General features: G+C 37.6%; 1 protein-coding gene across 2 annotated transcripts in view; it reads right to left on the reverse strand.

The window, feature by feature from the left end:
* Window positions 1-25,730, reverse strand: part of hipk2 (homeodomain interacting protein kinase 2) — a 79,842-nt gene that overhangs the window by 9,538 nt on the left and 44,574 nt on the right. The window contains exons 3-10 of one of the 2 annotated variants that reach the window (XM_056765672.1): window positions 17,150-17,273; window positions 13,406-13,525; window positions 12,395-12,481; window positions 9,216-9,400; window positions 8,948-9,110; window positions 5,106-5,235; window positions 4,838-4,959; window positions 88-218 (exon numbers count right to left, since the gene is read on the reverse strand). In XM_056765672.1, the coding sequence (XP_056621650.1) occupies window positions 88-218; window positions 4,838-4,959; window positions 5,106-5,235; window positions 8,948-9,110; window positions 9,216-9,400; window positions 12,395-12,481; window positions 13,406-13,525; window positions 17,150-17,273 (1,062 nt within the window). Of the gene's footprint in view, window positions 1-87; window positions 219-4,837; window positions 4,960-5,105; window positions 5,329-8,947; window positions 9,111-9,215; window positions 9,401-12,394; window positions 12,482-13,405; window positions 13,526-17,149; window positions 17,274-25,730 lie in introns of both variants that reach the window. The other variant, XM_056765671.1, reaches the window with a different exon arrangement.

Raw genomic sequence — 25,730 nt, forward strand, 5'->3', positions numbered from 1 at the left:
GATTTTGTAACCTGTAACCTTAAACAGAATGGAAATGGGGTGGATTTATATAGCAATAAGTTTTTTATTGTAAAATACTCGTCTCACCTCCAGTTAGCCAGTGGTTGCGAGCTGGTCATAGAGTCAGGGATGACGGTGGCGTGTTGAACGGAGGTGTGTGTGAGCTGTTGCCACGCCGGAGGGAGGAGGATCTGCTGTGTACCAGATGGCCAGGCCTGCTGCAGGGTCAGGATGCAGGGAGAGGGGTTAGAAAGAGAGAAAGAGTGGGTCAGGTGCTGGTCAAGCATAGGTTTGGAAATCTGCAGATAGTGACATATACGTCAAAAGTAACCCAAAATTAAAGAGAGTTCAAAAAAGAGATAACGTATTATTTTTGTCTTGTTTTCTAATACAAATATCAAAAAATTCTCGAGACATGTTTACTTTATTCAAGATGAAACATTTTTGTTTTTAGCATAAAATCACATAGATTGAGATTTGTTTCGTAATTAAACGAGACTTGATATCTTAAGTCATTTTGCTTCTTAAGTGAATATAACTTAATTTAAGAATAGTAGATATTTATACTGGAAGACAAGACACACAAACGATGTGCAGGGTTAGGATTTTAATGCAACATAAGTGACAGCGACTACACTGCAAAAAATGAATTTCTTACTAAGCCTTTTTGTCTTATATACCAGTAAAAATAAATCAAGAGACATTAATTTGACAAGATATATAATCTTGATTTATTAAAGAAAATATTAGATTTAAAAATAAATTGGCGTGTTTTAAACTTACTTAATTCTTATATTTTTGTTTATGTCAAGTAAATAGATCTTAATTTAAGATAAGTAAAAAAAATGTTTTCAATAACAACACAACAACAAAGTTAAGAAGAATTCAACTTTATGAAAATGAGCACTTGTGTGCACAAATTGTTTTCTGAATACCTAATCACTATTTTAAAAAATCTAGTTAATAAAAGTAAACGTGTACAAATATCCTAAAAACAGTGTTATATAGCTTAGTAAGAACCTTTTCTTGCCTTATCTGTAAATAGTTTGTTCATCTTTTAAGCATTAATCAATCAAAACATTTTATGGTTATGTTTAAAACAAAACAAATGATTTGTCTAATTAATCTTAATTCAAACTAAGATTCCTTTCTCTGGTCAAATTATCATAGAGATACGATTTTTTTTCTCAAATCAAAACCAAAATTAACTCTCTATACAACAAATTTGTCCAACAACAATGAACGACAATTTGACTCCTGTGAAATAAATGCTGTCAGTATTACAACCCAGCACATCACAGGGCTGTGTATAGCTAAACAGGCCAGGGTAGTGCAAGCACATATTTAGAGAGAGGAGAAAAAAGATCCAGCTATTTACAGATATGACCGCTAGTAAGTGCTAAACTGTGCCAAACAAGCATCAAAGGGGTCATTTAGTTATTTAAGACACCACCATCAGCATTACAGTCCTAGATACACAAGATGTCCTTTCATTAAATACACAGACATGACTCATTCTACAACAAGTCTTTCTTCAGAGCTAATATTCCTATTAGAAATTTAGCAAAATTCTAAAAAAAGCAATTTACAGAAGACAAAAAAGATGTCCTTGTGGAACAGCAAAATGCCTTCGCCACTTTCCGTAGAACTTGCTACCCGTATTGAGATAAAGAGTTGAGATGGGGCGAACATTCTCGGCTCCCGCGTGTAAAAAAGATAAGACCTAGCCTAATAAAGAGATGTGGCATCTAGCAAGCAGCGCGCCGATGTGTCAGACATTTTCAAAATCAGCTCCGACTTTAATTAAATTCAGGGGCCTCATTCAGCGGCTTTGTGAGGAACTGCTTTGTATGGCTGGTGAGGAGTGTGGGGAGCGCCAAGCATAATTTGCCCCGAGACGAGAGCTTGAAGACGACTGTCTGCAGCCTTAATAGTTTAATGCAGCTTTATTGATTAGCAGTTTAATGTACAACTAATGAATTGTTTCTTTAATGCCCTTTGCACATCTATTTGCTGGCTCGTCGGTATGGACCGCAGCGCTCGCACCAATGAAGGAACGGCTGGAAAATACTTTTACGATGCTTGTTAGAGGGCGACAACAATTTTTTGTTCTTTTTCGTTCTTTTTCATAATAAAAAGGATAGTTCTAGACTGCAAAATCTAATTCGGTGTGCTTAAGTGCCTTAAGCATGGTGAAATCATTTACACGGCATTATTGTTTTATTTAAGTCTCATCGTGATAAAAGCAAATTTTGACCTTCTTAAGGGATTCCAAATCGACTTGCTACTTAGGTTCAACTTTATATGCAAGGAAATGGCATTTTTGTCGGAAGTTAACATAACTTGAAAAATATTCCCACAATAAGGTTCACAATATTTTTCATTATTAAGAGAGACAAAAAGGGCATAAGTGTTTAAATTTTCACAGCTGAGCTACAGAATATCCTCGTTCTATGTGTCGTATGCACTCAAAAATGAATACAGACTCCTCTGTATATTGTGCAAGGCCTTGCTTGCTACTTGCTTTAGGGTCAAGCGTCTGTGTCTCTACATACTTTGTCTAATCATCACATCAATGACATGAATATTTCCATCAGAACTATGTTCCCAAAGACCTTTGCCTACGTTCCTGACACTCCACTCCCTCCATTCTCACTCTGAGTTGTGTAATGGTACCGTCTGCCCTGGAATGGTAACCCAGATAAGAGTACAGTTTTCCACCCAAGGCCATCTCTGCAACTACCCCCCTAACAGCTTTTTTGCCTTTGCGGGGCGAAAGCCTTTTGTCACCCCGAGGCCTCTGAAAGCTCGCCGCTCCCTCGCCAATTGTTTTCGCATTTTCTGCATTCCTGCTCGAGATAAAGGCCGAGGTCTTCTGGAGACCCACTCCGCTGGCAACAAGAGTGATGTGGTGTGGCTGATTGGCTGGAGGGGAGGGGCTGAGGCCCTGGAGCAGCGATGAGTCCAGGCAGGAAAGAGGAGAAAAATTCCAGTGTTTATTCGGGAAAACCGCCTTTCTCTACGCAGTGATCCGATAATCACTAGTGGAATGCGGCATGAGGATATTCTTATGTGGGAAATAATAAATATGCAATAGGCGAGAACAGGGGTCAACAATAAGGATGGGTCTTTGACCCTGGAGCAAGTGTGTAAAACATAAAAGTCACTTGCCTGATAAGGCAAAAAATTATCAGTTCTATGCCAAATGTTTCGGGTTTTTTTTGTTCGAATAATGTTGATTTAAATATGTCACTAGGAGAACATTATCCACCCAGCTAATGAAAAATAGGAAAACTCAATTTTAATAGAATGGGTTGAAAATATGTTAAATGATTCCTTTACATGAAATAGATACACTCACCTAAAGGATTATTAGGAACACCATACTAATACTGTGTTTGACCCCCTTTCGCCTTCAGAACTGCCTTAATTCTACGTGGCATTGATTCAACAAGGTGCTGAAAGCATTCTTTAGAAACGTTGGCCCATATTGATAGGATAGCATCTTGCAGTTGATGGAGATTTGTGGGATGCACGAAGCTCCCGTTCCACCACATCCCAAAGATGCTCTATTGGGTTGAGATCTGGTGACTGTGGGGTCCATTTTAGTACAGTGAACTCATTGTCATGTTCAAGAAACCAATTTGAAATGATTCGAGCTTTGTGACATGGTGCATTATCCTGCTGGAAGTAGCCATCAGAGGATGGGTACATGGTGGTCATAAAGGGATGGACATGGTCAGAAACAATGCTCAGGTAGGCGTGGCATTTAAACGATGCCCAATTGGCACTAAGGGGCCTAAAGTGTGCCAAGAAAACATCCCCCACACCATTAAACCACCACCATAATTGCATTAATGAGAAATTGAACAGGTGTTCCTAATAATATTGGTTACACTTTAAATTGCTGTATTTGATCATCAATACTGCAAAATAATGTCGGTGTTACTTAGCTAATTAAAATAATATGTTTAAAATTACAACAATGAAACAAAATGTGACAAATTGTAAAATAAAACAACAATTTTATCTTTGTTTATTATGGTGATTATTTATATAATATTATGCACAACAATAATAACAATAGTATGCATAATAATAACAATAATTAATAAGAATAATGCTCATTATATTATGTATTATATTTGTATTATTATTGTTGAAAAAATAATTTTAATAAATACAAAATAAATCAAATCTTATCTGTGATGGATGACCAAAAATATTGCTGTAAAGCTACAAATCTGAACTAAAAGCAACCTTATTGTCTAGCCCTCTAACAAATATTAAAACAAATGTGAGCTCAGTTAAATATTATTGATATTTTTTTGGGGATAAATTACACTTGGCTAAACAGCCACACACACCCAACTGGGCCCTGCCTTACTGCTCTAGAGTGCAGACAAAGCCCTGAGCATCCATACACCTCATTTAAATCCGAACTTTGAAATCCAAACCACCGTTCCCATGAGACTGTGACTAGCCAAACTCCAGAAAAGCAACACGGTTGTCTGGTCCTGGGAGTGCAAACTATCAATAAGCTTAAACCACCAACAGGGAAAAGGCAGGTCGTTCTAGTTGCTCCTCCAGAGCACACTAAGATAAATCCAACCCGACTTCCATTAATCTACTGGGCACAAAATGAGATCGTCTTCTCAACTGTTGAAGAGAAGTGAATTATACTTATATCATTAAAACAAAGTAGGTCATGCTAATTGCTCTTCGTTGGAGAAGAATTAGGATGTAATTGTGAATTTGGGAAAGTCTGAGGCGTGTTATTAGTTTGGGAAATCTCTCCTTTTATTGCTATGGCAATGGGGGTAATGTCTGGCAGTACCTGTGTCAGCAGGCCTGGCTGGATCTGCAGTGGCTGAGCACCAGGGGCTTGTGTTACTATGGGAACCGCATTCTCCATCCGCACCGAGTAGCCAGAGTGTTTAGAGGGTGATGCTTGCAAACCTGAGAAGATATAACAAGCGAAACGCCATTAGACGACAAGATGAATGTAACCTAAAGCTTGGCTGCTAAAGTCATCCAATCTATGTAAGGAATAGCCCATTAAATCTGCAGAATAGCTCTATAACCACATTTCCCGCAGTGTTTACCTTGGAAGCCAGGTGGGCAGACGATGAGGGCCTGCTGGAAGGGATCCGGTCGGGCAGCGCAGAGTTGAGGCCCGCCGGGCTGGAGGGGCATGGTCCTGGGAGCCACGGCGGCCATAGGGGCCGCAGAAGGCTGGTAGAGTGCAGATTGGTAATTTAGTATGGAGACATCGGGATTTGCAAGGGTTAGGGTGGCACTGGTGGAGGAGGTAGCCAGGTTGGTGGCCTAAAAGAATCGATGGGTTCAACCAACAAACAGACAAACATAGATAAACAAACATAAGCATGAGGAAGTGGGTGTGCTTTAGGGGATTGGGTGGAGCCACATTGAGGCATGTGGGGGAGCATTTCAAATAATAAGATGATGGAAAATAAACCCTCGGATTGTACATTTTCCTTCTCTTGATACTCAAGATGAACGGGGAAGTAAAATGTACAGTCTGATGGTCATTACAGCATGATAATAAGTCAAATAATTAAAAGTGGGTTTATTTTTCATGACGACCGACCGACTGGCCATACATTATCCTGTTCATTATATGTCTGCTCATCAAATGCATAAATAAATGCATACACATGAAACAATGGGTTTGGTTGATATAGAATAGCGATGGAGCAATATACGCTATTCATAAAAACCCATTTCAAATGTGCAGTGGTTCACTGGCAAAAAAAAAAAACAATAATACTAAAATAAAGTAAAAAATAAAAGAATAAGGATGAACTTGACTACTAGAATTTTCTTTATTTAAATGGATTTAAATTGTATTTAATTAATATTTTAATACTATTTTATATAATAATATTATAGTGTAATTCACTGGCAAACAATAAATGATAAAACATATTTTAAAATAATACAAACATATATTTTTTAATGGATTTGAATGTTATTCCTTTTTAAATTATTTTAATATTATTTATGCAAAAATGTAATAATATTAAATTGAATATAATATTAAATAATATTGCACAAATGCATTAAATATTATTAGTTTGTATATATTTTTTTTCATTTGAATAAATAATCACATACTTCATTTAAAAATACAAACATTTATAATCAATAAATAATCACAATATTATTGTTAACAATCTGAAATCGTGACAGCCCCAGCAAAGACCATTAAAAAACAAGCCCAGTTATAAAGAAAACATAGATACATGAGTCAGTTCAACCAAATTGCACTGATCAATCTGCAGGGAGAGAGAAAGGAGGGAGGTGAGGGAGCTTCAATCAATGCTCTTGTGTTACAGTCTCCATCAATGCTAGGACCCTTCAACTCATTGAATTTGCTCGGTCTCATTAGCAGCAGATAATGATCCCTCTTTGCGCTAAGCTATGATTAAATATACACACAGATCTAACTGGTGAGGAGAGACAATCAGTTCTTCACAAGCTCCTGCGCAAGATTTCCCCTCCAGTGCTTTTCAATCCATTTGAAGAACGAGGGGTTCAGCGCACAATCTAGAACGGCAACCTGAATGTGTTCCTCAATAGAACGGTACAGCTTCCTTTAATCTTAGTCACTTTCTTTCTGTAATGTAATACAAGCAGCGTACATATACTGTAGCTAGAAGTGAAAATATAAGCCCTACCAGAGTGAGATATCATCGTTTGAGCATACAGTACGTAGCACTCCAAAGAACTGTAATGCAATGGTAAAAAATGCTATCAATAAACTCGCATTGATATGTTGAGATGGGCTTAAAAAAAACTATAAAAAAGCTATTAAAAAAACTATATTTAATTTAGTTTTATCAATAACAAGTAAAAAAAAAGTCTACACCAGAGAAGGCGTGTCTGGATGGTAAATTTCAACCTGCAAAAGGTCTAGCAAGACCCACATGCACCTCAGCCGCTGCAACACGAGCCCAAACCGGCAAATGCAAATCTCGCGAGAGTTTCACAGAACGTGGTTTCGCGCAACTCTCCGAGTGCATTTACATGTTAAAAGCCTTTGATTTCTGGTTTCAAGACCCAGTCAAAACTTAAGAATGCAATAAACAAAGAAAACAAAAACACGTAGGTCCGTCTTTGATAAACTCATCTTTTCAAAACCTGTTCTTTAATGGAGGATAGTGTTATATACTTTCATCTGGTTCCAAAGCGATAGCGTTTCATCTCATGCCACCGCTAGTAATTATAGACTTTTCATTACGGTCTGTATGGAGAGAATTCAGTACAGGTCTTTTCATTTTTCATTTTCCCCGTTTAGCAAGGCCGACGAGCACCAGGGGAGAAAGTTAATCAATACACCGCCATGGCATTCATCACACAAAATAAACACTTCAGCCTCACAGCTGGCTAACGCTACATAAGCTTTCTATCTTCCTTACACACACACACATGCTAATCCAGACAATATACAACATTCACAGTATTATGACAGAAACAGTTCTGTAACTTTACGACTTTTTGACTTTAGACATTGTTTACTCAAACGGGGGAAGTCACAGTCTGAGCGGATCTGAGAAACTCAAGGCATCATGGGATACATGCCTGGCTCTATGTCAGCAGTTTAGGCAAACGCTCCCCGATGAAGCTAAACTGCACGGAGGCAAAACAGAAGGAAACAAAAGGAGGGAGGAAAACAAAGTGGTGCAATCCTCAAGGCTGCGTCGTAGTAAAACGCAAGCCAAGCAGGAAGTAGAAGCTGTCGTGTTGTTAATCAGCACATTGTGATGGAGACCTGCGAGGTTGGAAATACAAACGTGCACACGGCCCAAATGGTAAAACTGGAGCTTTCCACCACTGGGGAACGTTAGCCGATTCAGCCAGCGGTATATGGAGCACCGCTACACTTGTTTCATTGGATTGCCCCATTGCATGAATGTAACGCAATTTATTATCTGCAGCTTTAAGGGAAATTAAACTGAACTGGGGAAAAGGGAAACGTTGGGGTTTTGCTTATTACAATGATCAATTTCAGATACTGGCAAAAATGTGGCGGCGGTTGAAAGGAAAGGGAATGTTTTTGATCAAGCTCTGCCTTTGGGGTAAAAAAGCCCCTGGATGATTGCTACATTTAACAAACAAAACAAATCTGATATTCGCGTTAGAAAAATAGATTCATAGAGGCTTAATGCAAATGATTTTCTTATTCAGTACATCATGTTGTAGTAAAAATATTCTTAAATAAAGATACTGTACTTTTATTTAAGAAGCAAGATTAATTGTGATATTTAAATTTATTAAAATTTTAAATACGTTTTTGCTAAAACAACCAAAAATACCAATGGGAAGTCAAAACAATATCATTTTTCTTACCCACTGGCAGATATTTTGGCTTATTTTAAACATAAATTCTATGAATTTTGTTAATACACCAAGTGTCATTTTCTTTATTAAAAAAATAAATAAAAATAAAATCGAATTCGACCAGATCTTTTTTTTACCCCATTAACAGCATTTATTTTTGTCTAAACACAAAGTTACTTAAATTTGTATAATTTATTAGTCTAGTTTTCTGATAAAAATATCAGTAATTAAAAAAAAGTAGATGGAATTTTGCTTTAAAAACCAGACAAAAATACAAAGAAGGAAATGCTTTTTTCAGTGTAATTTGTTTAAAGAACAACAATAAACCTCAGTAAGCTTTCATTTAAGATATATTCTTTAAAAAAGGTTTCGCTTCTTAATTGGCCGTTTTTGTTAATGTTTTAATTTACTGAAAGCAGGAAATTATTTTTAAAGTAAAAATCAATAAACTTTATTTAATCGTATTATTTAAATTTAAGTTTAGGACTAGGATTTATAAAGAGCTTCATTAAAGAACAAAGGAAGTGTCAAAATCCTAATTTTACACAAACAGGTGTGTGTGTGTGTGCGTGTGTATACTGACCTGACTGTGCACAGTGTTAAGCTGGTTGTTGAAGGTCATGGTGAGATTGGTAGAGGTGCTGGGGGCTACATGTGTAATAAAGGGGGTCTTGCTCTGATTGACGGTGTCGTACATATTTATCCGACGCTTGCAAATCTCCATGTTCTGGAAGCAGGATTTGACGCTGCAGGAATAAAGGAGGACAAGGTCAATGATGTACATCATAAAACCATTCAACACTCTCCATATGTAGACACGGCACTGTTGGTGTATATATAGTTCAACTGACTGTGCGCTGTGCGGGAAGTCCAGCAAATGTGTCATTGTGACGAAGGGGTGATTGAGCGTCTCTATAGGTGTGATTCTTTTGTCTGCGTCGATGGTCAGCATCTTGGTCAGCAGGTCGATGAACTCCCTCCTGTCTGCTTTCTCAGCCAGCATATCGCTGCCCTCCAGATCTGTAGTCATATTCACCTATACACAGCAAGAAAGGAACGAAGGTGAGAAAGGAGAGAGACTGACAGACATACAGAGAACAGCACTATTGTATTGTTCCTCAAACAAGGTACATCCAGATGACAACTTTGAAGTGTTTCCAGTTTTGTGTGAATAATGCATCAGACATTCGCCAAGTGGTCCGAGAGCTTGATGTCGGAGGCTGAGTCTAGGGTTCACTAGCTCTTGCCTTTTCTGGTGCAACGGTTGAGTTAACGGTTCACATCTTTGATTCACAGCACTGACTCTGTGCCGCAGATTTTAGAATCAAAGCGAGTAAAAAAAAAAAAACTATTTCTTTATTTACAAAGCCAAACACACCATCTTGCTCTGAATGCTTTCGGCAACAAAATTTTTGTGCTCAGTTTTTTTAATTATTAAATTAATATAATAATATAATATATATTGATAATATTTTGACATTCTATGTACAGTATATTCTATATTTGCATAGTTTTCTGCTTTCCCTTATGTCTTCACTATCCGGACAAATAAATGTACAGTAAAGCTGCTTTCCATCAATGCAAAATTATGAAAGGCACCATAGAAAAACATTTAAATTGCACTGAACATTTTATCATGTTTACAGTTAATCCATTTACCAGAATTGAGCTGTTTTTAACCATCTAAATCAGTGGTTCTCAACCTTTTCATGTTCGCGCCCCCCTGTTAACCCATTTAAAGAACTGGAGCCCCATCACATTGTACATTGAGGATATATAAGATAATGTGTAAAATATGTTAGACATAGTTTATATATATATATATTAAGAAGCAAAAAAAAAACTGTATATGACAGACTGAAGTGATCAGATTATAAATGTATCAACCCTGCTGATAAAAACAAAAGAAACCCAAAAGAACCCATCACAGAAATAAATGCTTTCCAATAAAATACCATTGTGAACTATTAGCTTTTTGCATTAAAACCATGACAAAGTTGTAGTGTTTTGGGCATTATTCCAAGGCGATTAATCTGCCAAATGTTTCATTGATTTTAACACGAACGAGAGTTTATTCGCATTTTAAAATTCGCAGTCGAATTTAGCGTTATACATATTTAATAATTGTCAAAAGCTTTAAACAGCTGTCCAAGTTCAGAAATGCATGAAAAGGCACATTATTTACACTCTGAACTCATCGGGAGAGAGAGAGACTCGCTCTTATTCTGAAATTACAGTCGGAAAGACAAACATACTTCTATGATCCACCTGTTTCTTGAGATGATTTAGAGGTAATTGCTGTTGCTTCATGAATGGACGTTTGCCAATTTTGTAGATATTAAGATTAAATGCCCTGACTAAACTTGCACTGCGCATGACCCAAAATGAGTCTGCAGCTTCATACGGAACACTGCCCTCTGTTAATTTGCAATCACGTTCCTCCTTGCATATGCGATCGTGTTCCAAAGGTTGGGGTTTAGGGAAACCGTCGCGCCCCACCTGCAGTACCTCTGTGCCCCCTGGTTGAGAACCAATGATTTAAATAAATATTTTGTTGCAATAGAAAATTGCATCTGGGCCTGAATAAAGCGACAGTTTAACAGTGTGAGATAAGAAAAATTATGTGCATTTTACAAAATATTTGTCAACTGTTTTATAAAATTTGTTAGGTGACAACCCTGGGCGTTGAAGTCATGAAATCTATCAACTGTATTTTTTGCATCACCTTAAATTTCACAGCATTTGTAAATAATACACAAAGCATTCGTGCCCGGCTAACTCCAGAGTTCCACAGTGCTTGCCACGCATAGCTTTGTTAATATAGGCGGGTATGTCAGTCAAAAAGTCTAATTTTTTTATTTTAAGACAGTAATAACCTTCCACATCTCATACAATTGCTTTTAAATGACAGCTATACACTTCAAATCTTGCTAGCCTTAGAAAGGCAGAGATTTCCCCTGTCTCAAGATGTGGAAAAAAACTACTTCTAAAGAAAAAATCTAAAGTTATATAATGATTTTAATTAAGCACAGCTCAGAGACAACTGAAGGCAATGTTGGTTTATCATCACATCAGGGTTAAAACACAAACTGCTGACGCTTTATAAAAACAGCAGATGCACCCGAGGATAAATCTGGGGTGTGAAGACAAGAGTGACAGTGTGTGTTTTATTAGGACTGTTTGGTCAGAAGTGTCAAACGCTCATACAAGGCTGCGTTTTGGAATCCTCCTCAGACATTTGTGCACCACGGCCTAACCGGACCGAGATATCACAAATGTGAGTCTCTTTTATGCATGCTTTTAAAGCTTTTCTATCCCTTTTCTAATGCAGAAGATTGATAGAAAACAGAGAACAAGGGGGAAAAGATAAAAAAATAATATTTAACCCAAGGACAAGTGTAATCCGTCAGTGATCTCTCGGACGTCAGGAGGATCGACACAAGCGAGCAGATCGACTCTATGGCTGTAAAAGCTGCGCATGCGCACTTACTAAATTTCATTGGAAATGATAAGAACCATTCTTCTTCATAACTTTTTCACTTAGAGCCTGACCTGGAGATGTAGCTCTGATCTAATTCTCGTAAGACAAGGGAACTCGGGCACATGACTGTAGACACGATGTAGATTATGCGTATCCAACCCAAGGATATTTCTATAAAATTGCTGTAAATGAGATCAACTGTTATAATCTGATATAATGGGATACAGTCGGCTCTTATGGGAAATCCTAACTGAGCTTTGCATCATTGCTGGCAACAGCGTGACCCGGCCAGTTCAGACATCAAGATAACATGGTGATGAGGCATCTTGATTTAAATAACTCGCAGCAAGCAAAAGGTCATGAGTCATGTATCATAGCACTCAAGGGACCGAGGATCCCATTCAACATTAGTTCACCATTGTGCTTTTAACATACGTATATTTTTTTGTTGTTAAACAAATGTATTTCTGGAAACTCTCCGCGCAGAATCAGAAAAAAATATTCACAGAAGACGAATTCTGTGATTTGAACACAGGTACAAACTCCTACCTGTGCCATATCATCCAAGCAGTTGAAGATATACTTGCGAGCCTCTTTAGACTTGATTCCTGTCTCTGCCTCGTGGTCCTCGGGTGTCTGTAATTCCAAAAAAGAAGTTTGTCGTAAGAGTCCTCAATACAGATTCACTTTTTCAATGCTGTGAAACAGTATGGAAGCATGAACAAAATCACATATGAGGTCCTCTCTGACAGCAATGTGCTGTGCTCAGATTTCTAAAATAGTACATTTACAGATTTCTATCAAGCTTAATTTTCAAGATCAAAGTTATTGTTCTACCTGTATGCTTTGCAGATTAGTATCTCAAAGTTGTATGTGCTCTTGTAGAATCTCATTTAATTCTATGGTATTTTTTCGATTTAGGAAGAAGCCCCGAGACAAAGTTGACACTTGAGACACAACTGAGAATTACCTGTAAAAATGTTCCTCTGGGAAGTTGACATTGAAAAACGTATTTCTATGCTACTCTTTACAAGCATTGAGGTCACAAAACGCAAGTATTTATTGATTAATTAAGGGGAAAGCTTTCAAATTTGGATCCAGATAACAAGCATAGAAGTATTTAAATGGACTTCACAATTACATTGAGATGTTCAATAATATAAAGTTTTGCATTTAGAGTTTATCATATAAAGCCCTTAAAGTTTACCAACAGTTCGATTAGAGAGAAAGCTGTTTATAGACTCCGGACAATCACCCACAAACCCACATGAGGAAATATGGGAAGAAATTAAGCAGAGGGAATGGATGATAAAAGATGAAACTGGTGAAATTATAGAGAGTGAAAGCAAGGAACGTTGAGCAGGATTGACACGTCACACTGGTTGCCAAGTCCTCACACACAAAATCCTTTTTGCTCACATTAGCCTACTGGATTGTTTACAAGCCGAAGAGTCTATTTAACTTTAAAAGAGATTGCTTTTGCACTGTCACTACATATTATACAGTATGTGAAAACATCTAGAGTAAGTGAGAAAGAAAAACGGGGTGAGAGAGTTTTACCTTCAGTCTCCACAGAGGGTAAGTAGAGTCAGGGTCTCTGTTGAAAAACCTGGTTGTTTTCGTTCCTGCACTTAACAGATACTCTGCTGGCAAACCCTGAGTCTGGGAGATGTACCGGATCTGATAGAAGACACAAACACGGATGGTTAGAGAACTATGTCGAAAATTTGCTGCTTTGGAACAATTGAAGAGATGATAAAACAAATATATATTTAGTTCTTTGTAGTATTCAATAATCAAGACTTTTTTGATTATGTGCCCAATTCTTCTTAGTTTTTAACTTGACTGACTCACATATCAGTTATTTGTGTTGATGAGACGGTACTTTGCAGACAGTTAGTAGATTCAATTTATATTTTTGTATATATATATGTTTGTAAGAGAGCAAGAAGTTATGTCAGGTCGGCATCGGTAGCCTTGAAGTTAATGCGCGATCCGTGTTCAATCCCCGTTCTCAGCCGTCCTTTGCCGGTCCTGCTCCTCTGTCTCCTCCCAATATCTTCCGGTCAACTTTCCACTGTAGACTGTCATTAAATCCATAAAAAGCTCCAAAATATTACAAAAAAAAAGTTTTTTCAGTGTCTATGTACTGAAGTTCAACACTTTTAAATTTAGAACGTCTGGCCCGAAGTTAACTTCTGTTTGTTTCCTTTTTCTTTTCAATATATATTAATATTGATTAATATTATTATTTTATTGTATATTCATTGTATTAAATTAAAACTACTCTCTACTTATTGGTTCTTTGAGGAGATCTACCCGAAGTTAAGTTTGGGGCACATGATGTTTGTTTATGTTGTTGCTGCTGAAACTGTGTATATTTAGAAGTCCAAGTCTTACATCGGAGTCAAATATGTTGCCAATAATCGTTTTTCGGACACAGGAAATAATTTTGCATCTAGATCTAGGGGACACCCACATACTGATAACGTAAAGCTGAGTTTCCAAGTCAGGGCAGACCAGTTACTCAAGCTTAGCTGCAAAAATGTCGGAAATCATCATGGCGCTTAAGAATAAAAAAAAATGGTAACACTTTAGTATAGGGACCAATTCTCACTATTAACTAGTTGCTCATTAGCCTGCATATTATTAGAATACTGGCTGTTTATTAGTACTCATAAAAACACTTATTCTGCAACACCATATTCTACATCACTTATCCTACCCAATACCTAAACCTTACAACTATTATACTAACTTTAAGCACCAAATTAGGAGTATATTTAAATCCAGTATGACCATACATGTATTTGTCACCTAAACAATGCACTCATATCACAGTTAACCAATCATATCTAAGGTTTAGTTACAAAAAGGTTACATAAAAAACCTTTAAAGGGACCTTTCACACAAAAATGAAAACTCAGTCATCATTTACTCATACAATAAACTGTGCAATATACAAGATAACCTCATATCGTTTCAAATTTCAGAACACAAAAAAAATATTTTGAGGTTGGAATGAAACCAATGCAAGTGAGCGGGTGCTGGTCAACAACATTCTTCAAATTATCTTCTTTTGTTTTCTGCATAAAAAAGAAAGTTATACAGGTTCGAAATGAAGGTGAGTAAATGATGACAGAATCTAATTTTTTGGGGTTAACTATCCCTTTAAGGTAAAGTGATGACAGGTAGCTCAACTGATACAATGTGAGGTTTAAAATGTCATAAATACATTCTATATATACGTTTATTAAAATGTGTAAAAAAACATTGATGTTGAAAAAAATGTTCTTGGTTCAATAAGTCTTGACTAACAATATAAATCGACTTGTTAAAAATGTGTTAAAACAAGCTGACAGCGTTTTGTCTGCTCGAAAACATATCAGTCACTTGGCCGCCACTTCGATGTCAAAAATTCACAATTCCTACATTAGAAACCCTGTAAACCGAATCTGTGATGAATGCTGTCTCCACAAGACTAATTTACCCTGCCAAAATGTATTTTTACAGGTCTGCCCGGGTGCCGCAATTACACTGGATGCCATTCACACACCTGAAAGACTTAAACACAAGAGCCTGGCAGCCAGAAGAATCCACAATAATAATAATCTCCACCACAGCCCCCGCCAATCACCCAATCTCTTACCCCGAGACTGAGCTCATAGCTGCTCAAGAGACCTTGATCACCGCGCTGGCTCGTTTAGCATCTTGTGAAATGAAATCACAGCTTTTTTTCATTCGCTTGTGGAGGATTCTCGCTCGTGCTTCCAAAGTGGCCTAATTAGAAATGAGCTAAAGGCTGAAAAATAACTTTACAAGATCTGTTTTTAAAGGGACAGTACAAAAATTGAAAGTACCGTCATCATTTACCGACAACCTTTCTCCAGTAAAACAAAGAAAGAAATTCAAACAACATGATAATAAGAATGACTGAATGTTTTTTTTTGGATGAACAGGATGTATCTTTAAATTATTTATTCTCCTGAAAACCAAAAGTAGCCTTGCTCTTGACCAAACAGGATGAAATGCCATGAATATGTCGGATTGCCACCAAACTCCAACACAAACACAAAACCTAATAAATGCACCAAATAAGGCCCAATCAAAATAAATAACACCAACCCATGTTATTTGGCATACAGAGATTAGAAAGACAAAAGTCCTTTACTCTATTTAAGAGCTTGTTAAAGACCGTTTAAGTTTGCTTAGAGCTAGAACATTGGCCCAGGGCTGTTTCATAAAGTCAGGATTGTTTTTTTAAGAGAAGGCCCCATTGTAGAACTCAGGTTCTGGGCTAATTGGCCATTTTGTGGCATGTGTCCAGAAATACAGAGCAGCAAGAGAGATGAAAGTCAGGGACACGACACACACGCTGCATTTTAGGAGAGCTGAGAGCAAGGTCCCGGCCAGCAGTCGGATTTGTTTTCTCTCTCTTAAGCACAAACTGCAATTGAGGAAGGATTTTGCAGTTATTTTCTGAGGACGGCCTAGGGACACACAAATGAAATCCAACTATTCTGCTCTGCTTCTATCTGTCTCTCAAAATGAATATACAGAATATGTCATCTCATGTCAACTCAAATGTTACATTACATTACTTGTTACCTTTCTGCGCTACGGGGGGGTCACATGATCAGCCTGGCTCATGAATATTAATTAAGCGATACAATATTCACTCTTACTTTCAACATGTATTTAAAGTGATTTATTCAGAAATTGTCCTGCCAATGCAACTGGCTGGCACAGGTTTCCGCCTGGTCTTCAAGTTTTCATTTTAGCTGGACAGCTATACAATTTATTTTCCCACCGTTGCCAAGCAAAACAAAACTTGTTCGCTCTTATAATGATCATTTCCCAATTATTCCCGAAATTTCTAAAACCCCTGCCTTAAAGGGATAGTTCAGACAAAAATTCTTTCATGATTCACTCACTCAAACCTGTATGACTTTCTTTCTTCTGCAGAACACAAAATATATATTTTGAAGAATGTTTGTAACCAATCAACATTGGACCCCATTGACTTTCATTGTATGGAATGAAAACCAGAGACATTTTTCGTAATATCTTCTTTTGTGTTCCAATGAAGAAAGAGTCATATTCAGGTTTTGAATGACATGAGGGTGAATAAACAATGACATCGTATTTATTTTTGGGCAGACAATCCCTTTAAGACAGTAATAGTGGACCTGTAAACTAGCTGTCACTGGAACCTTAGTAGACGCATTCAGCATACATCTCACGGCTCTATTTTGGTTAAATTATGGTATGTTTTTTATTATTAAAGAATTACACACGTCTTACCTGGTCATACTCAGACGCTCCGGGGTAGAGCGGCCAGCCCAGGAACAGCTCGGCAATAACACAACCCAAGGACCACATGTCGATGGCCTCACAGAATGGCAGACCCAGGATGATCTCTGGAGCTCTGCAAACACAAGCAAACAAATGGAGGATCAACTTCAGAAACAAGCAGGGCAGAAGATTTGAGAACTTCGGATTTTTGCATGCTTATCCAGCCTTACACTAAAAGTTAAAGGGTTTCTAGCAGCATCGCAGTGTCAACAAAGACGCCTATTCTTATCTAGAACCATCATAATAAAACAATGTAACATGGAAGATGAAAAGGCTGTTATTTCGAATGGATAATAAACAAGACAGGACAATAGTTATCCCAAAATAAACCCTACTCAATTTACAGTTTTTAATCTTATTCTCTTTAGGCAAGTATAGGGTTAAAACCCCTATATGGCTGATATATAGTGCATACGATCACATTGTCGCACCCAAGACCAGTTTACGCACACCCTGTTCCATTAAAAATCAAAGCTGGCATTTATTACATCTGAGCTGCTCAGACCTCTCTGTGCCCATTAAAGTTGACTGAGCTGAATAATAAAGACAAAAACTCAAATGCATTCTGTTACCACAAACGAAAAGAGGAGAGAGAGGGTTGCCGGGAGATTGTGAATCATCATCTCAAGGATAGACGAAGGTCTACTCATTTGGGTGGAGGGATTGTTAATAAATAAATGTTGTTTGGAGGAAAAAGAGAGAAAACATGTCAACATGATTGAAAAGGTGTTGCGGAAGATGGATATAAAGGCTCACTCCAGTGAGTCTCAAAGGTGGCAGACAAGCAGACACGGCTGGAATAAGAGGTATGAGAGTCATATTATTTGAGACATTTGACCAAAAAATCCACAAAAGCACAAAAAAACATCTATTTAATAATCATTTCAGCAAAGCAATATCATTCCTGGAGATTCCTAATGTTTTGTTACTTGACTAAACAATTTCCAAATGTTTCTAATTTTCCAACCATTATGAGTATGACCTCTTCTCATGGATGCCACAGGGATAGAAACAGTTTGGAAGTCAAATATCCCATAGGCTCTCACACAAAGCACAATGCATGACATTATATCAGTCATGCCATGCCACGCAGTCGTGTGCCTGCTGGTCTGTTCGATGTCATTTAAATACACCGCAGCCATGACTACCCCAAGAATCATCTCTCTCTCACACGCGAACAGCTGTAAGTATCTCGGTGACGCCGAGGAAACATTATGGCCGCCACGTATGCAAATTCATATCCCACTTCCATCTTTTCTCTCTTTCCTTCCAATGCCATATGCAAAACAGACCAGCAGCTGCTGATGCAGGACTTTCGGTGGGTGCGATAAACACACACAGACGCTGCACTAAATATCGTCCTCATTTGGTCGCGTATAGAACCGCTGCTCATGATGCAAAACCCTGCGGTGAGAAATTCACAGCATGGGTGCAGAAGCATAAACACACACATAGACAAAGAAACATGAGAACCTGTGCAGATTGGACACACTTTTTGAGGACTGGGCAAAATTCTGAATTGTGGAATTGTCTATTATTCAATTTGTGAATTGATTTGGATTTAAAGGGATAGTTCACCCAAAATTTTAAATTCTGTCATCATTTACTAACCCTCGAGTTGTTCCTAATCTGTACACATTTTTTATTCTGATGTTAGTCAATGGTGACCAAGAACTGTTTGGTTACGAGCCTTCTTCCAAATATTTTTCTCTGTGTATGTCAGACCACAGCAATTTAAAAAGATTTGGAACAACTTGAGTATGGCAAGCCGAATTAACATTTTAATTGGCCTGCCATACTTGAGGGTGGGTAAAATTCATAATTTGTTTGGGTGAACTGTTCCTTTAAAGAAAACAGAATTCACAGAATCATTTCAACTAATTATGCAAATGTATTTCTTTTTATGTACAATACACATTCCTCCAAGTGAAAAATTGTCAAACAAACGCAGCCTTCAAAACTTTTTTAAACTTTCCTCACAGAACCATAACATGTTCACAACTTTGTTTCCAGATTAGTGAAACCTAAAACGGTATTCATGAAAATCCTTAACCCCTCATATGTTGTGTGACAACTCATGATATGCTATTCATACCGAAAAAAGCATTTTTTCAATAACTGAATCTGAAGTCAGTAAGCATTCTGAATGGCATACAACCCTGGCTCATTTGTGTCCCTGTTTGCATACTTAAGTGTGAGATGGTTAGCGAGGGTTGTCAGTTTCACCTGTCGGCTGTGACTTTGCAGTTGTGTATTTGTTTGCATGTGTTGTTGTGTAGCTCACATTTTAGCCAGAGGTGAAAAGTTAAGAGTATCAACATCATTTTATGGTGTTGATATTTGCATGATACGGTGTACTTGCAGGCACGCACGCACACACACACACACACACACACACACACACACGCACACACACACACACACACACACAAAAGATGTAAGAGTCGTCTTCACAATGAGACGTAGATCAGAGCAACATCTATTTTTTTATTAAATGTAAAGAATTAAGAAAGAATATTGATGTAGCAAATTGAGATAAGATAGTAAAAAACAGACTGGACTAAAAGATTGATGTGGTATTTTTTGCATACAACCTGCTAATCACTTTCCAATATTCTTAAGTTGTTTAGATCTGTTTCTTAGACTTAAATTCATTCTTAAATTAACTGGGCAAAGAAAGTCTAAACAGAGAACAGGGTTTGTGTCTCTAGTACAAAGGGAGGGCTAGCTTTTAAGTGCTTTGGCAATGTACTGGATTGCATAACAACAGTTACAGTAGAAGTTATTACTGGACAGAGAAATCATCACATACTTTACACTCCACAGATGGTCAATGACCCCTTCAGTAAGAGTGCTTTTTCAGCCCCTGACTAACGCATCCCACTTCTCATAAAATCCTTCATACACACATGTGAACATAGTTGCTATTTGAGGCTCTGACATGATTCAGCGTGAGCATGTCAAAATGCATCCATCACAGTTGACCTTCAATACGGACCACCACTCATACTTAAAAAGAATTTTCACTCTAGACAATTAACAATAGGATGGCTGTATTAAAGCAATATCACAGAAGCAAGAGTGCTCTCGTGCTGAACGGCTGTATAGCTCTAGTTTACAATGTTGAACAATCAAAATGATCTTATTAAAGAGTGGACCAGCCAGGATTCATTGATGTGCAATATAAACTACTTAACTAAAAGAACAATGTTTATATTAGAATGGCAATCCAAGATTTCACAAATTTAAAGTTAAACCCTTTTAGGATGACAGCGTCTGCAAAATGAGAAAATGTACAGCCGCAGAAAAAAGTAATATTCATTCAATAAGCATTTCTAGATAGTATAGTGGCCATTCCAGTCCAGTGTCCGTTGAATTTCAAGAAAATTGCAATGTGAAAAACTAATTATTCTCACTTTTTTCGAAATACATGTCCAAATGTTACTGTTGTATTGCTTAAAAGTGAATACAAACTTGTTTAACCGTTTCTCCAGCTTGTATTTTCTGGAAATAAATGCAAATAGAAACAATATTTATGTTTGGGAGCAGTGTGTGTGAGAAGTACTGTTAGTAGTTCACGGGGTATAACAACAAAATCATTTTACCCAAACAAATACCGATAAATAGTACATAAAAAAATGAAAATGGTCTTTGAAATGATCTCTTAATTTTTTCGCTGCTGTACATGTTAATGTAAATCAGGCATGAAAATATTATAATGCACAGTAGGAAGGATGGATATTTCTTTAATACTTCTGAAATGAAAGAAAACGAAATTGACATTATCCAAAATCAGACTGATGCTGATATGCAAAGTGTAATACTGATCAATACAAACTATATACTGTACATATACAGTATATTTACCTGTACATTTATATTTTTTTATACATACAGTAGCTTAAATCCAAAAAGTTCATGGCTTTCAACCCATGTCTATAAGGTTTAAAGTGATCTAAAAAAAATGCACCTGATTAACTACAGCTGATCAACTAGGTAGGTTAATGGAAGTGAAATATTTAAAGTCCATTAGCTATTAAAAAGGTGCTCTGTCCAAAATCATAGTTTGAACAGTTAATATGTTAACACAGGAAAATACACCACTATATTGTTTTCTTCTTGCTGTCTATCTTGTGAGCGGAACCTTGATCCTCCAAGCACCCCGCTGATGGCTGCACTCCCCCTAGAGTTTTAATATTCATGTCATCACAGCGCAAAAGAAGCGGAGGCTGAAAGTTCCCGGTCTGCCATATTAATAAACATTGCATGAGACGGGCTCAGTGAAGGGACATCCACACGTACCATACATCCGATACATCCGAGACTGATGGTGTGAGAGGGGGAGAAAGACCGAGAAGAGTGATGTGGGGAAAGTAGAAATGACAGAGACAAAACAAACAGTCCAGAAGTGTGAGAACAGGGGAATGACAGCCAGAGGGAGCTGGTTAAATTTCCATCTCCACGGAGTGGGAGCGTGGGGTCGTCTCTCCACAGCGTTTCTACAACTTACTAAAACAACCTTGGAATAGCCCTCGCTTTTATTGCGCTCTTTTTGTGAGAGTTCTCTTTCATTTCAAGGTCCTGTGAACCTCCGCCTCCCTTTCCACAAAAAAAAATCGCTGACGACGATGTCACTCCCTCAATCTTCTGTCATTAGCATTCCCAGGACAGAAAGACAAGTAGGGAGTGAAACAGAGAGGGTCGGAGAAAATCGAACTTCTCCGTAAAAGTTGCTGATTAAAACACAATTGATTTTTTTGTATCTTTGAATATACCAGTTCAACATTTTTTTATTTTTTACTATAATGAAAAGACTTTTTATTACGTGAAACAAAATAAAGCACTTTGAAACAAAATTTTTAGAGAGGGTGAATAAGAGAAAGGGAGAGATGCTCGCGTCCCACCTGAGTGATACCGGCCCCTCACAGTGTTGCTCATCAACCTCATGAAGCTGCAGGGTGCTGCATCAGTCCAGAGCCCACGATCCTCTCTCTCCCTCCCTCCTTCTCTCTTTTTTAAGTGGCCTCTGTAAGTATGTGGGTCACGTCTGGAACTTTCTGCTTGAGGAAAAGGTCCACAGAACGGACACCCTCTCACATTTGCAGACAAGCCCCGAGTGAACTCTCTTCCCACAACTTTCTCAGACACACACCCTAAATAAAAGCCTCAGACGTTTTATCATCAGAATAAATGATTCAGGGTGCGTACCTCTCTGTATTTGTGTGTGCACTCTGGAAAAATATATATCTTGCATTAAAAACGGAAGTATAAGGTGGCTGTCAGAGAGACACCAAATGTGCAATGATTTGCTTGATTTGAATTGTTTTATTGTATATGCTTTCCGGCAGCAAATGCTGATAACTAGGGTGAATGGTATTTGATTAATTTCAATTGGATAAAATGAAATATTAAAAGTATTAAAAATACAATTATTTTTAGGTAGATAAATGGATAGGCTGACACGGCCATCAGACATATGGTGGTGCTGACACTTTTAACCAGCTAAGCATCATGTTTATTGGCTAATAATCTCAAAAGGTCTAAATATAAGCCAAATAAAATCAGCCTGGCCGATAAATCGGTCTAACACGAGTTCATACCCCATCTGTTCCGCAACAGAGTCATATAACAGAGTAACAGAACACATGGACTCATCTAAAAGGTGTTTTTGCCTGTAGGTGGCTGCAGTTGGGAGCCCACATGCCACAGTCTCCCTCACTATCTCCATCTCTGCCCACCGCCTCTGGGAAAGAACAAGAGCTGTTATTTCTTTTTTCCCTCTGAGACAAAGAGAGAGAAAAGCTCACAGACACCAAGCGGATAAATCAGTACTGTGCCACCCCCCTCCATCACACCTCCATCTCTGTCTTATCTGTCTCCCTCCTCCTCTGCTCCCTAGCCACAGTTCAGCAGTCAAACCTCCTCTAATCAGATTTTGGGCTTAAGAAAGTGTGTGTCCAAATTGTGTTTCTTGAGAAAGAGGGTTTTCTAGGTGTACGTTTTAAGTGTATGCTTGGCTAAACAGCGTACTTTCAATTTTATAATATGGAAATAGCATCCCAAATCATAGATCATTTCAGGTAAGTATTTTACGCATGCCGTCTACATAGGATGTGAGACGACAGTATGCCATCGTACAAACTATGCAAGCTAAGAATAAGTCCATAAACACCGAATGCTCAGGTTTGATGAAGGTGTCAGCATCAAGTGGCACAAATGAGCTTAGAAATATTCACACTTAAACCTTTTCTGAAAGCCTCTCAGTCAACCCGGAGTCTTTTTGCTTTCTGCACTGTGTCTGAGAGAAGTACCGCTCTCCAAGCTGCTCCACAAAACCCCACAAAAACATATACCGGGCGAGACAGGCAGGCAGCGACAGCAAAAGAAAGAGAGATAGACAGTCTCGAAGAACACAATAAATGCAAACAGATCCTGAGCACTTAATCTGCGCGCAGATACGTTACACCACAAACGGCCAAACGCAATTAGCCATGCCGCTTTCTTCTGCTTTCACACAAACACAATAACTAGCGCTATCTCTCTTCCTCCTTACGCACACCGGGGTGATAAAAGAGAGCGTAATTAATAATGCGAATGGAATGTGGCCAAATATCTTGCCATCATACACTGGGAAACTGAATCAAAGGCATGCAAACATATACAGGTTTTATGGAAACCATGTCCAAAATGCAGAGATCCAAAACAGCCACAATTAGAAAGTCTAATTCAATTTATCAGCTGGAATATATACAGCGTCAACAAGATTTACTTAAGAATTATTCTAAAGGATAGTTTACCCCCCCAAAAAATGTTATTTATTCAACCTCATGTCATTCAAAATCTGTATATGACTATTTCTTCTATGGAACACAAAAGAAGATATTTTGAGAAATGTTTCAGTGGTTTTACGTCCATACAATGGAAGTCAACGGGGCTGTTTGGTTACCAGCATTCTTCAAAACAACTTCTTATGTGTTCTGCAGTATAAAGTCATAAAGGTTTGAAATGATAAGAGGATGAGAACGTGAAAGACCATTATTTGGTGAACTCTCCCTTTAAAACGCATTTCTGGTGTTGTGTATTCTAAGAAAAAAATATTGTTTTCTCTAGAATATGGATTCGACTGCATTCAATTTGTATTCATAAGTCAAAAGTCCAGCAAAGTTTTTCTTAGACTCAAGTGCTATACAAACTCCTTACAAATTGGTGCGACCACATCATTAATAAGAATCCTCTCCAAAGAACGACTTCTTCAAACAAACCTCCAGCAAACTTCCACATGGCTTTTCCGTCATTACCATCATCACTCAATGCATTTACAAAACTATCGGTTGAAATACCAGGTTTGACCTTGCGGCGCTCCGTCATTCTGATGAGAACAGATTTGAATCTCTTCATTAACAATCTCTCAGACAGGTGATTAACTTTATCCCATTCAACCCACTGTGACCTGCAGCTGAGCGAGATCACCTCTCCTTAACAATACACCATTGTTTCATTCTTCAATATGCAGAAATAAATGATTCTTTCTGGCTTTCATTGTCTATTCACAATTACAAGAGGGTGTAATTTACCTTCTATGCTTGTTCGCTGGAAACATTACACATTATAAGGAAATCACGACCAATTTTGTCTTGCGTGATTCCCAGGGCATTGCTAAGGGGTTTCTGGGTGCGTTTCAGGGTGTTGCTATGTGGTTGCAACATGCAAGGGTGTTCCGTTACTGGTCTCAAAAATGAAATGTGTCCAAATGGAAGAGCATTTTATTAATAATGCCGCATTAATAAGTTATTCACTATGTTTAATACAGTACTTTTTGTTTGGGGTTAAACAAATCCAAGCCTAAGTTAGATTAATAGTAATGCTGATGTTTTACTTAAAATATTTCTTTTCAATCTTAATTATTTAAATAATTATACATTTTAGCTGCTTTTTATTAAAGGCAGATGACAAATATGTATTCAAGCTAAAGACATGCAGCCGCAGAAAAAATTAAGAGACCATTTCAAAATTATTTAAAGCTTTTCTGAATTCACTATTTATAGGTATGTGTTTCCGTAAAATTATCATTTTTGTTTCATTCTAGGAACTCCTGGCAATATTTCTCCCAAATTTTAAATAAAAATCTTATTTCTATTTGCAATTATTTGCAGATAATTAAAACTGAAGGGACAGGTTAAAAGATGCTTTGTGCAGAACACAAATTCTGCAAAGAAAACAAGTTCATATTCACTTTTAAGCAATACAACAGTACATGTTTTTAGGAAACATTGCTGTTGGACTTTATGTCACTGCTGTTTGTTGAAATTCATCAGCCAATGGACTCAAAACATCTAGAAATGCATCAATTGGAATGATCTCTTAACTCCAACAGACAGTATGCACAGTTCCACGGTCAGTAACACTAAGGCAGCAGATGCATTTTCCTGATTATGTGCAGCTGCCAGAGGGAGAAATAATGTGTACACACATGATGCATCTGCACATCTGTCTCTTTGGGGATAAATCCAAGATGCATCCGGCCAACACA

The sequence above is a fragment of the Triplophysa dalaica genome, chromosome 14 (genome assembly GCF_015846415.1).
Source record: "Triplophysa dalaica isolate WHDGS20190420 chromosome 14, ASM1584641v1, whole genome shotgun sequence".
NCBI classification, from domain to species: Eukaryota; Metazoa; Chordata; class Actinopteri; order Cypriniformes; family Nemacheilidae; genus Triplophysa; species Triplophysa dalaica.